Source organism: Uloborus diversus, chromosome 9, assembly GCF_026930045.1.
Source record: "Uloborus diversus isolate 005 chromosome 9, Udiv.v.3.1, whole genome shotgun sequence".
NCBI lineage: Eukaryota > Metazoa > Arthropoda > Arachnida > Araneae > Uloboridae > Uloborus > Uloborus diversus.
This window is the reverse complement of record NC_072739.1, coordinates 157,768,522-157,781,280: the sequence shown is the minus strand read 5'-3', so window position 1 is coordinate 157,781,280 and position 12,759 is coordinate 157,768,522. Positions and strand designations below refer to the sequence as shown.

General features: G+C 30.7%; 1 protein-coding gene across 1 annotated transcript in view; it reads right to left on the bottom strand.

Annotated features, from left to right (window-relative positions):
• Positions 1-1,570: 1,570 nt before the first annotated feature.
• The window catches only part of LOC129229495 (chondroitin proteoglycan-2-like), a 122,358-nt gene continuing 111,169 nt past the window's right edge, over positions 1,571-12,759 (bottom strand). Inside the window, exon 6 of the mRNA XM_054863812.1 lies at positions 1,571-1,653. Within this exon, the coding sequence (XP_054719787.1) occupies positions 1,629-1,653 (25 nt within the window). The 3' untranslated portion in view covers positions 1,571-1,628. The remainder of the gene's footprint in view (positions 1,654-12,759) is intronic.

The following is a 12,759-nucleotide window of genomic DNA, read 5'->3' as shown; positions in this document are numbered from 1 at the left end:
CACCTGGAAACTAAAATATAAGGAGCAGTGTTGGCTCTATTTTTTTACTGCTTAGGCTGTTTCATAAAACTTAATGCCCTTTGTTGCTTTATTGGCCATCATGCTTTCAAAATTTCAGGAAAAGAGTACCTGGGATTATTAATACCCTTAGGGTTACTATTTGATGGTATTCTATTCGTGTAGATGAGTTGAAAAGTTGATATTTATGTAAGCTAATGTAAAGATCACATATAAATTTGGTAAAAGATGTTTCACATGAAAAGAGTACGTACCCATGTTAGAGCACAATCAGTTTTTATTTTCTTTGGATTCACATGGCGTATAATTCTTGTCTTTTTCCCGTTGCGAAATATACGTCAACGAGCAGCGAGTTGAATTTTCTTACCCCTTTTCATTTTTGCGCATTTGATTGCTTCATTTTAAGGAAATTTAACCGTATCATTGTAAAAGTGATTGTGATCAATATAGGTTGCAATTTCTTTTTGCTTTTGGATCCGAATTTCTCTTGTTGCTTGATATGGTTCTTTGCTAGACACTGGAAAGATTAAATTTAATAGCTCTGAGTCAATCTTCAGTTGAACATTTTGAATGTTGCAGAACTTTTATAGATGAGATGCGGGGTATAAATCCTTTAGAGTATTTAAAGGAATATTAAAAATATTAAAAAAAAAAAAAAAAAATCTCTTTCTGAATCTTGACGATGATCCTTTTTCATTTTTTTTTCTACAAATCAGTTTATTCAGCATTAATAATTTAAATTTATTTTCTTTTTCACATTTTGGCAAAAAATTTTGCAACTCAATGCAACTTTACACCCAATTTTATTCAGAAATCGCAAATATAACAGCACATTCTGCAGTAAAAAGTTAACTTTTTTCTCACATCGAAGTTGGGTTGAAATACAGATGTCTAGTTTATTCAAATTTTGAAGGGAAAAAAAAGACTTCAGAATCGATTAATTTTACAGCAACGACGGTAGGCTGAAATCTCTGTATCAACCACCAATTGGATGGTCGAACTTTCTGGTCACAGTAAATTTCTACAGCCTCTTTTTTACGACGAATAAAATAATTGAGTCGAATGACTAAACTGTATTACTCTAATTTGAGGATAAATAGAAGATTTGAAATATTTAACGCCAAATTGCATTACCTCGTTCATTTCACTTCAGTTAAAATTTCACGAAAAAAAACTAATTAAATGAAGTAGATAATGAAAATTTAGAATCCTAATTTTTTCATTTCTTCTGTTTTATAATTGAAAGATTAGTTTAAGCTGCATATTTTCTTAGTCCTTGACATTCAGCTCAATCAGGGGGTATTTTGTTTCTTAGTTTCGCTTTAACTCTATTTTTTCATTAAAAAAAATATGCTCGTGTGCGTCATTATTACATTTTCCATCACAATCGTCGATCTAAACACAATATCGTTCGAAGGATTTTCCAACAATAACATGATTGTGCTGAGTAGGTTCAGCATCCCATTTTTTGTCATATTTGCTTCACGTCAGTTCAACAGCGATGTGGAATTATAATACCCATTACGTCTCTAAAAGTGTTTGTTTTTGTCTTAAACACCAAAAGACTGAATCTGGAACTAGTCATAATCACAAGCAGGATAGCAATGACATCACGTCCTTGGAATCAAAGAGGAACTGGAAAGAAAGTAAAAAATAAAAATAAAATAATAATAATGATAAAAAAAAATACAGACTCTTAGTATCTATAAAATGATAAATAATGTATGCCATCAGAAATTTAAAAAAAAAAAAATAATAAAAAATATAAAAAAAATAACATTTCCGTTTTCTTTTTGTTAAGGCCAGTGGTGTCCATAAAACAACGCCGGTGTACTTGCATTATAGGTTAGGTTTTTAAAATGTTTTCCGTGAATAAATATGTTGTGCAAATTAAATAAATTTTTCTTTTCTTTCATAAATAAAAATAAATAAAATAAAATTATACAGAACAGAAAAATTAATTTGAATTCAAATTATGTTTTTCGCAATCACGAATTGCGTTAGGACTGGTGATGTGCCGGATCGTTAAAAAAGTAGATCCGCGGATACGGATACGGATCTCTTTTTTTTTTTTTCCCCAAATCAACTACCCAAGTGTAAAATTTGCTGGAGGAGGTATTCCCGTCAGGGTAATGGCACTGTTTCTCCAAAAAATGTCATCTGTGTCGAAAATATAATCAATTCTGATTTACTCTTTAAAGAAATCTCCGTTAAAATTGAGGGAGAGTTGGAAGGAATGGGTCAGCTTTGCATTAATGCTTAGATAGAATGTGAAAAATTATTTTAGCTTGCTCGTTAAATATAGGATACAGGAGCAAGAGTGTAAAGCTGCTTCTGGACATGCTAGAAATAATTTTTCGCATATTATTTCAGCATAAATGCAGCGCTGACCCATAGAAACCGCCGCCCGGGAGGAGCGGATTCCGGTGGAGAGCGCCGCTGGTGGAAACCCAGGACCAGAGGAGTACCACCTGCAGGGTCAAGTGGACGGTCATGCTCGCAGAAGCCCGGTTTCGAAAATCAATGGAACACCAACTTTGGTCAAATAAGAGTAAAAATCAATTCGTTGATTGCTTTAAAAAATACCTATTTTAACATATTTTTTATGGCAAAAAACTTCCGATTCCATAGTTAAATAAGAAACAACAGAAAGCGCAATCTCTTAGTTAAATGCTTAAAACGTATCCTGGTTGAATTTCGAGAGAGTGAATACGTTTTGTTAGAAAGCTTGGGTAACATTCTAGAAACGTTCTCGGTTTTGCGAGAACCCTACTGGTAAGGAATTTGAATGTGCAAAAGAATGCACAAAGCTCGATTTTAAATTCAAAACGTGGGATTTTTCGTGTAGCTGTTGTCTTCTTTATCTCCCACGTTACATTATTAACAATTTATTAGTTGCCAAGAATACAAAACTTGAAATACAATAGAATTTTACGCTGGCTCAGGCCAGTTCTCATTCATGCGCGAAAAGCTAAACACGGAACACGCGGCTAGAAGCATCAAAGTTTTAAAACATAGAAAAGAAAAAAGAAGAACATAATAATATTGACAATTGACAGCAGGGTTTGAAAATCACATGGGGAGTTGTCTTCTTACACTATGTTTATTTACCCTTTGCCTGCTCGTTTTTATTCAATTTAATCTTTAAAATTGTGTTCTATTTAAAAACTGAATTTAATTTTTTTTAAAAAATGTAATGGCAACGATGGAACAAGAATATTTCTTAGCGAAAAAAAAAATGGTTCTTCGTTCATAGTTTTTTTTTTTTTAACTTAATAGGACAACTTTTGCTCTGTTGATGTTTCACTACTAATAAAATTTCTTTTTATCAAATTCATGTTGATTTAATTTGATTTAATCATAAAAAACATGTTTATTTAAATGAATAAGTAAATAAATGAATGAATGAATGAAACATTAAATAAATAAATAAATAACGTTAAATTAATAAATCGATGAATAAATAAATAGGTGAATAAATTAACGTAAGAATAAGAAAATAAGTAAATGAATAAATACATAAGTGAATAAATGAATAAGTAAGTGAATGAATAAATGGATGAATATAAATGTGTTAGTCAACTAATAAATAAATAAATGAAATAACATTTGCTGTGCCCCCGCATGCACTAAAATTGTACCAAGCATTTAAAACAAAATATGCCCAATAATAAATTTAAAAAATATTGTACTGAGCGTCAGTAGATTCCAATCATTATTTGAAATGTCAATAGCATGAGCTTAATCAGTTTAAAATACAAAAATTATTTTTGATGTTCCTTAGAATGATGCAATATGTGTAGAAAGTTTTGTAAATGGCTTGTGTTAAAACATACCACGATCTTAAGGCGAAACTATTTTTTGACTGGAATGCGCTTACATGTTCAATAATATGGTTAAAATATTGTCATACGGATAACGCTGCAACTGGGTGAAATATATTTTACCATTTTACATATTCCCTTACTTTTCTAAGAAAAATGTCAGGTGGAAAAATCCTACTTTAAAAAAGAGTTAATTGCTATAAAGTTTTTTCCAAAATAATTAAACTTGATCAAAATGACTTTCGGAACAAAAAAATCAGGTTAAAAAATACTACAACAGTTCCTTTCAAAATACGCAGAGAAAATTCATTGGCACAAATTTTCTTCTTAAAATATTTACCGTATCCTTCACTTTATTCATATTCATGTTTACTATTTAAGTTTAGTTTGGGTTTTTATTTACTGCCACTTTCATGGTTAACTTTGCTTAGTAATAACAGCATTGAACAGGGAATAAAAAAAATTAATTTGAATTTTGACATCTTGAATTCAAACTATGTTTTTCGCAATCACTAGTGTGTGTATGTAGGCGTGTGTGTTTGTGTGTGGGGTATGTGTGTTTGTGTGTAGGGGGTATGTGCAAGTGTGTGTAGGCATGTGTGTTTGTGTCTGTGTGCTGGCATAAGTGTGTGGGTAGTTGTGTGTATGAATGTGTGTGGTGGGAGCTATGGGTATGTGTGTGTAGGCATATGTGTTTGTCTCTGTGTGCAGGCATGAATGTGTGGGAAGTTGTGTGTATGTGTGTGTATGTGTTTATCTGTATATGTGTAGGTGTCTGTATGTATGCGTGTGTGTATGTGTGTAGATGTATGTGTGTGTGTATATGTGTGTGTGTGTGTAGTTGTGTGTGTTTGCGAGTGTGTGTAGGACATGGACGCAACCTGGGGACGGCTTTCGCTATAGGAGCAGCATCGTGAGGAGCCGGTCGACGGTGATGGTGCGGAGGGTGGCGGTGGGAAAATAAAATGATAGCACGCCAAAAGCAGTCAAATGCAAGCAATAAGCAATCGTGATTGCTCAAAAAAAAAACATTTTCGATTCTTTTCAGCGAACTTTTTACTTTTTTCGAACTATTTTTCTTTTTCTAGTAGAAACTATTTTTCTTTTCTTTTTTTTAGTTTCCAATATGAATAGTGTAAAAGTGTACATCACAAATGATTTTTTTTCTAAGTTGTTCTGAAACAATTACTACAACTTCATCTGACATTCATGATTTGACTTTAAACATTCATATTCCTATTTAAAGGTTTTTTACATTCTAGAGACTGGACATCTCGAAAACAGTTCTGTTACGCCTAGTTTCATTCCCATAAAAGAACCAAGGGCGATACAAGAATTTCTGCTGACTTAATTCTCTAATTTGGGTCAAACAAAATCACATCCCCGAGAGACTTGTGTTTGCAAAAGGTCACAGAAATGAAACTAAAACAATGTATTATCGAGGTTTTCAAAGCTTTGAAAACTATTATAGAATGATGTACCACTAAAACAATTCCTTACTGTTTTTCAATTGTAGTCTGATAAGTCTTCTCAAAATGTTTAGTCCCAATTCATTTTTAGATTAAAAAAAAAAGTAAATATAAATGAAATAAAAATTCATTGTCTTATATTGTTAAGGTGGAATAAATGCAAATTTCCTATGAAGAATTTAATCTGAAGCTTCTGTGAAACGGAAAATTCAACAGGAAAATCATTTGAGTATCTGTCCTACATAAACAATAGTCTATTGTATCTTAATCTTACGACAGCAAAACTTTCAAGCTTTTTGATCCCGGAACATTTGCAACTTAAAAAAATTAACAAATGAGTAAAAAACGCATCACGAAACTTTGTTCAGAAGCTTTCTCTATAGCGCAAGAAGCATAGAGACTTTTCGAAATGGAAAATACAACAGGAAATTCACTTCTAAGATAGCAAATTGAACGCGGAATATTTCTGGTTTTAAAAATTCAACAAGAAATTCGTTAAAATGGGACACTTAATACAAGGCATCTTTCGAATAAAAAATCCAAGGTAGTATGCTAAATTTTGCCTTGTTGCTACAAAAGACTTTTAGCAACAATAATAGTCATAGCATTTAGGTTTCAAAAGAAAATCCTTTGCTTAAATCTGCACGATATCACTTTTCCTTATTTGAATGTTTTGTTTTCGAATAATAAGTTTTCTTATCGGTGCTTGTTTTAATCTATTAACGTCATTCATAGTTTTATCCTCTTCCTGAATTACAATTTTAGAGATCAAGCATCTGCAACTGACCTCTTACTCATTCCATATCTGGATGATAAATTTTCGAAAAGTACAAAATACCACTTTTAAAGAAAATGAAGTATTTGAAACCTCTGTAAGTTGACCACTTGCGCTGCAGTACTTTGGTGGTCAACTTATAAAGGGGGTATTGATTTTTTTTTAATTTTTGTAATTCTTGCACCATGTATTCATTTTTTGACTAATTGACACCTACTCTTTCTATTCAACTCACTTTCATTGTTTAGCATTACTTTGAAAAAATAATTTAAGATGTTATTCAAATATTTTTAGAGATTATTTTCCCAGAATAACGTATAATGTGTCATGCAAATTAAAAATTTCAGTAAATTGATCAAAAATTTAAAAAAAAGGAAATTAAAAACATTAAAAAAATGTAAATATATGCTTACAGTTATGATGAAAGTTCTATTATTAATTAGTGATTGCCAGATATATCACATTGGAAAGAGTTTTCTATTGTTAGTTGTCTATAGAAGTAGACATATTGCAGAAAAGTTAACAATCCTTTTTCCAGCGCACTGTTAAAAAGAATATTGAGTGTTTATAAATCTCCCCCCCCCCAAATATAAAAATCATTTTTTTTCATTACAGTTTTCCTGTAATATAATATAAATGAACCTATTATTGCCCCCTTTCTCAATAATTCATTTATTTAAAAAATATATAATTTTACTTTAAATATTTCCTCAGTATGCATTTCAAGTCACTGTAAAAATTTATAATCTTTGAAAGTAATTTTACCTTAAACATAATTTGGGCAATTCTTCCATATAGTTCCGCTGGAAGTAACTGCACTAGAACAATAATTTGTTATGGACCATATTTCCTTCTCTCTTCTTTAGTTTCTTTTTCTTTTTTCTTTTTTGTGTACGTATATTATCAACTTTGAAAAACTTTATGAATTTCTCCATTTGATTTTCATTAATTACTAAATTACTTACTTTTGGTTTTTGTATTATTCAGGTGGAAATTTAAAGAATGTTATGATATTATCCTAATTTATTTTCATTGAATTTTTCTTCTTTTTAAATTTTAAATGTGTAAATTATTTATCCCCTTTCATTACTTAGTTGAGAATGAACATAACAAATTATTATTATTATTAGTTTTTTTTTTTTTTGACTGTTCAAAAATCTTTGTAATTAATAAATGGACTTCTGTGAATTTAATTCTAGCATTAAAATATTTTTTAGTTTATTGTGATGGAATATACCTTAAAAAGATTCGATGTTTCAGAACATCGGTGTACCAAAACATAGATGATTGTTGGTCGATGTATTGATACAATCGATGTTTTACTTTTAAACATCAATGTTTTTGAAATAACGATGTTTTTTCATCGATGTTGCACCACTTTTTGTATTACTGGATTGTAATTTGTGGGTTTAAAAAGGAAAACTTGTTCTTTACTAATAATAAAGCTGAAAGTCTCTCTGTCTGGATATCTGTTTGGATGTCTGAATCTCTGTGACGCGCATAGTGCCTAGACCGTTCGGCCGATTTTCATGAAAATTGGCACAAAGTTTGTAGCATGGGGGTATGCACCTCGAAGCGATTTTTCGAGAATTCGATTTTGTTCTTTTTATATTCTAATTTTAAGGATGACCTTTTAATTTTTCTACTGCGGGCAAAGCCGTGCGGGTACCACTAGTAATATAATGTAGTGACTCAGAATATAGACCTTAAAAATACCGTGAAACAAACAAGCAAAAAAAGTTTTTTTGACGTATTTTTTTAGACGTATAAAATCGATCTCTATCTACACCCCTTTTCCCGATATTCTAAAGTTCTCGTTTAAGCAAATATTAGTTAATACTTTTTACAAAGAAGTTCTTTGTACCGAAGAAAATGAAACATGGCACAGAAGGGCATTCCGCATTGTTATTTGCTAAGAAAATTTGAGCAAAACCAAAGACTTATTAGAAGTTTATTTAGAGTAAATTGAATCTTCCTTATGATAAATCATAAAACCATGAGGTTCTTACGGCATACGCAATTTTGTGCGATTTTCCTTCTGCTGTCTTTTGAAACCTGATTATTCAATAGTGCAAAGATTAAATTAAAAAAAAAAACCTTCCGTTAAAATAAGCATTATGGTTTTTTCCCCTTTGATCCAACTATGCAGTATGCTGTATTGTTGCAGTAGTATGCAATAAATGGAAATAGAAGTCCATCAAGCATTTAGAAACGAAAAAAGTTTTCGAAACCATTGTATAATTGTCATTGATTCTTGAACTCAATAATTGTTATCTTCCTCCAAAACAACTCATTCAAGTATTCAAATGGAACATAATTAATGTATCATTAAGTCAACTAACAACTGCATAGTGGAAAATAATATGTCTATGCGTAATCCGAAGTTTACCGGAGGCATACCTTATCCATCATCCTCTCCATTTACAGTCCAACTCACATTTTCTCCCTTGACTGTGGCAACAGTTAGACAACAAATACCATTAAATAACATTCTATTGTAAAGATCACATCACGGTTGCCAGAGTTGGCTAATATTGGCTAATTTGGCTATTTTTGAACTCACAGATACGAAGGGTTTAAAAATATTTGTCAAACTTCAATATTTTGTTGAAGTTTACAGACGATAAAAAAAAGACGCTTTTTTGTACTACCCATTAATGATTTCATTTTTTCAATTCCTACTATTAGCTGACTATCTCCTTATATATCTTATTAAAATCTTGCAGCTCAACTTTCACCCACTTATTGTGATCGTGTTCTTTTGAAATTTGGAATGCGGCCTCAGACCCGATGACAATGCAATATTCTATAATTAAGTTTATTAATTAACTATTAGTTTATTTCAATTTTAATCAATATTTTTGTGCGAATACTCCAATATGAGGACCAGAAAATACTCGCAAAAAGTAGAATAAAAACCCCTGATTTTTCTGCATCAGATAAAATTTGTTCCAATGTTCCAAGGTAATTAGAACGTGAATAATTGTTTTAAACTAATTTCATACCAAAACGTAGGTGAGCTTTTATTTAAAAATTCATTGTTGTCATGGTTGTTGTTGAACAATGCTTTTATTTAAATGTATTTAAGTTTTAAAGCAATATAAATATGGTTTCCACAAACGGGAGCAAACTTGACCTAAGTTGGATTAACTTTTTTTTTTGAATTTATATCTTATTTGTTTAGACATTAATTTATTTATTTATTAATTTTTTGAAAAAATATAGTAGGGGAATGTGGGGCAAAGTAAAATGATTTGAATAATTCATTTTTTCAAAATGGATAAATTGGAAATTTGTTCTGAAAATTATCGTACATAAAGAAAGAACAATATATTTTATCATGAAACTTACATTGAAGCATTATTTCTAATTTTTGGCCGTAAATTTATTCCTCCAAAAAAATGTGGAAATTTTTGACTTTTTTTTAAGCGGCAAAGTGAAATATAAATTATTTTTCAATGACATATTTTTTATTCAATTATTAAAGATTTTTTTGATCAATTATTTGAGTAATTAATAGATTGAATTAATATAAAAGGAAATTAAACAATAAAGGATTAAATAAATAAACAAATAAGTTAATAAATGAGAAACAAGAAATCAATTTAAAAAATAGTGAATGAATTAGGAAATGAGCGAATGAATGAAGAAATAAGGGAATCTTACTAATATTATATATGCGAAAGTTTGTCTGTATGGATGTATGGATGTATGGATGGATGTATGGATGTTTGTTACTCTTTCACGCAAAAACTACTGAACGGATTTTGATGAAACTTTACAATAATATAGCTTATGCATCAGAATAACACATAGGGTAGTTTTCGTCCCGTTATGGGGGCAAAACCCCCTTAGGGGGGCAATAAAACACAATTTTTGTATAAATTCTCTAATATTGGGATGAAAAAATACTTGCACATATTTACATTATATGTCCATCGAAAGCTCTGATTTTTCTGCTGAAGATGGCACCTGTTCGAAATTTCTAAGTAGAATAAAAAACGAGTTATGAGCTCTTTAGATCCATGTTCGAAGGCTTTCCTCAACTCAATACAGTATTTAGTGTATCATCTCAACTCCCTGTCGATAGCGACAATTGTTGCATTGTTGACTTTCTTTGCTTTTCGTGATTGTTCAAGGCTTTTCTCAAGTCAAATCTTGAAGTAAGATTTTTGCACAAGATTGGCAAATAATACATGATTTGGCTGATGATTTTCCATTTAAACGGAACTTTAATGTAATTAATGGTTTTTATTATTATTTATGCTAATTGAACACTTACTCATTATCCAAATAACCAGCAGATCGCCAAAATTTTTGCAGAAAGATTTCCGTAGCTGATGCATTTGGCAGTTTTTTCAACGTTGCTGTTTTTGAAGCCGAAGACTACGTCATAATGTTTCTCAGCTTTCACCATTTAAACAAAATATCGCCAATCAAAGAATTTTCAAAAGACTTTTTTTACTGTGTTAAATAATCCAGCAACTAAATTAGGCAAATCCATAAACAGCACAAAAACTTCCATTAATTTTCCTTTTTGCACAATTTCAAACAATCACCAAATTTTATTACTTATTTTGGTAACATTTCGGATGAAACTGTTTAGCGCCATTTTATGGTGACCAAAAATATCTCAGCATCTGGCGACGATATCTCTGTAACGAAAATTAATATCATATCGTTTTACAAAGTAAGGAAAGAATGGGGGAGCATCATCGAAGGTACCCCGAAACGACTTTTGCAAATTCGGTAAAATCGCACCAAGAGCCACAATGATTGAAATTTCCCGAAATAACTAAAGCAAGTATAAGGGGATTACGAGCGCAGCTACTTTTTTTTAATCACTTCGTACTTAATTAGCCATACAGAGAAGGTTTTAGACTCCATGTTAAAAAAAAGTATCAACAGATTAATCTTTTTAAACATGAGAAGATTAATTTCATGTTTTTTAAATTTGTATATGCTTAAATATAGTGCTTTCGTTTCTAAATCAATACTACTTTGTTCTTTATACTTATTGCTATTTTAGTTTTATGGGTAAGGAAGAAACTCAATTTTTAATCACGTCAAAAAGATGTGTTTTAAATTTTTTTACTTAAAACAAAAAACAAAAGCAAGTAACGATTTTTTCTAATAATTATTACTGACCCAGGCAACGCCGGGTATTTTTGCTAGTAATAAAATGAAGTAATTTAAATGACATAAATAATAAAGGAATACGTAAGTGATTTGATAAAATCTTGAATACGTAAATTAAATGAACGATTTCACTTTGCCCCGCATGCACTTGACTAACTCTACAAAGCATTTTAAATACAAATGAGCTTAATATTAAACAAATAAATACTGCACTGAATATTAGTAGATCTTAATTAATATTTAAAATGTTAAGAACAATATTAATATTATTTAATAAAAAAAAGAAAATCATTTTTGACTGACAAAAAATATTAGAATATGAGTATCCATTTTTGACAATTGCTTGAATTATCATATTCTTTGATTTTCAGAGGGAATTTATTTTTGACTGGAATAGACTACAATGCGTTCCTACATACTTAAAATGTCTCTAGATTGGTGGCGCTAAAAGCAGAGTAAAGATTTCACAATTTCACTTTGCCCCGCAAATTTTTCGACTGCATGATGTATTCAATATTGCAAATATGCATGTGTCTTTCTGCATAGGTAATTAACTTTTTTTCTGATAATTGCTGTGTGTATTATGGTATAACTTTTGAAGTGCTCCGATTTGTTAGAGTTCTTTACGTATGAAATTTAGTGTATAAAATCTGAAAAAATAGTCTGAAATTAAAGCAAAATGATAACTTTTAGAAACGTTAAGCTACAGAACATCGACATTCGAATAGAAAAAAAAAATCAAAAAGGAAACTAAGAAAAAACTACAAAACCTGTCCTTGTATAAGAAAACTTTAATTTGTCAGAAAAAAATGAAAAATGATCCCTCCCCCCCATTTCTTTCTCTTCTCTTTTTTTCTTTTTCTTTCTTATTTTGTTTCAATAACACTGTTTTTCCACTATGTATGATTGTTAGTAAATGATAAAAACAAAGAGGATACAGAGATATGTGAGCCATATATAGGAAAAATTCCAAATAGTGAATACCAGGGAGCTAAAAATGAAAATCAAAGCAATGTTAAACAAGTATTCCCTAAATTACATAACATAACCTGCACACAGAGATGCAAGGAATGTGTTAAATGCTTTTGAGTGTTGTTACAATTTATTCATCCGGTAAACCTGGGTCACGCAAAAACTTTCGATAAGAATCTATCTTAATGATCGGATCTATTTCCACCGACTACGCACTTCAAGAGTGAAGCGCAGTTCAGCCTATTAAGGCTTTTGCGCCATAAAAACCAATAGAACCAACAGTAGCGTAACTATGGGGTCTAGCGCCCCTGGTGAACTAAAGAAATTGCGCCCCCCCCCCCAGGGTCACACACATGAGAAGTCGCCGGAGGTCATTGTGACCTCCAAAGAAAAATTTGTTTTTTTTTTTTGTGGAACATTTTGGTTAATTAATTTGACAAATATGAGGCAGCATTGTAATTCTTTTTCTTACTTTCTTTTTAAACATTTTTTTAATGATGCCCAATGTTCCTTCTCAGCAGATGTTATGTGTGTGTGTGTGTGTGTATATATATATATATGT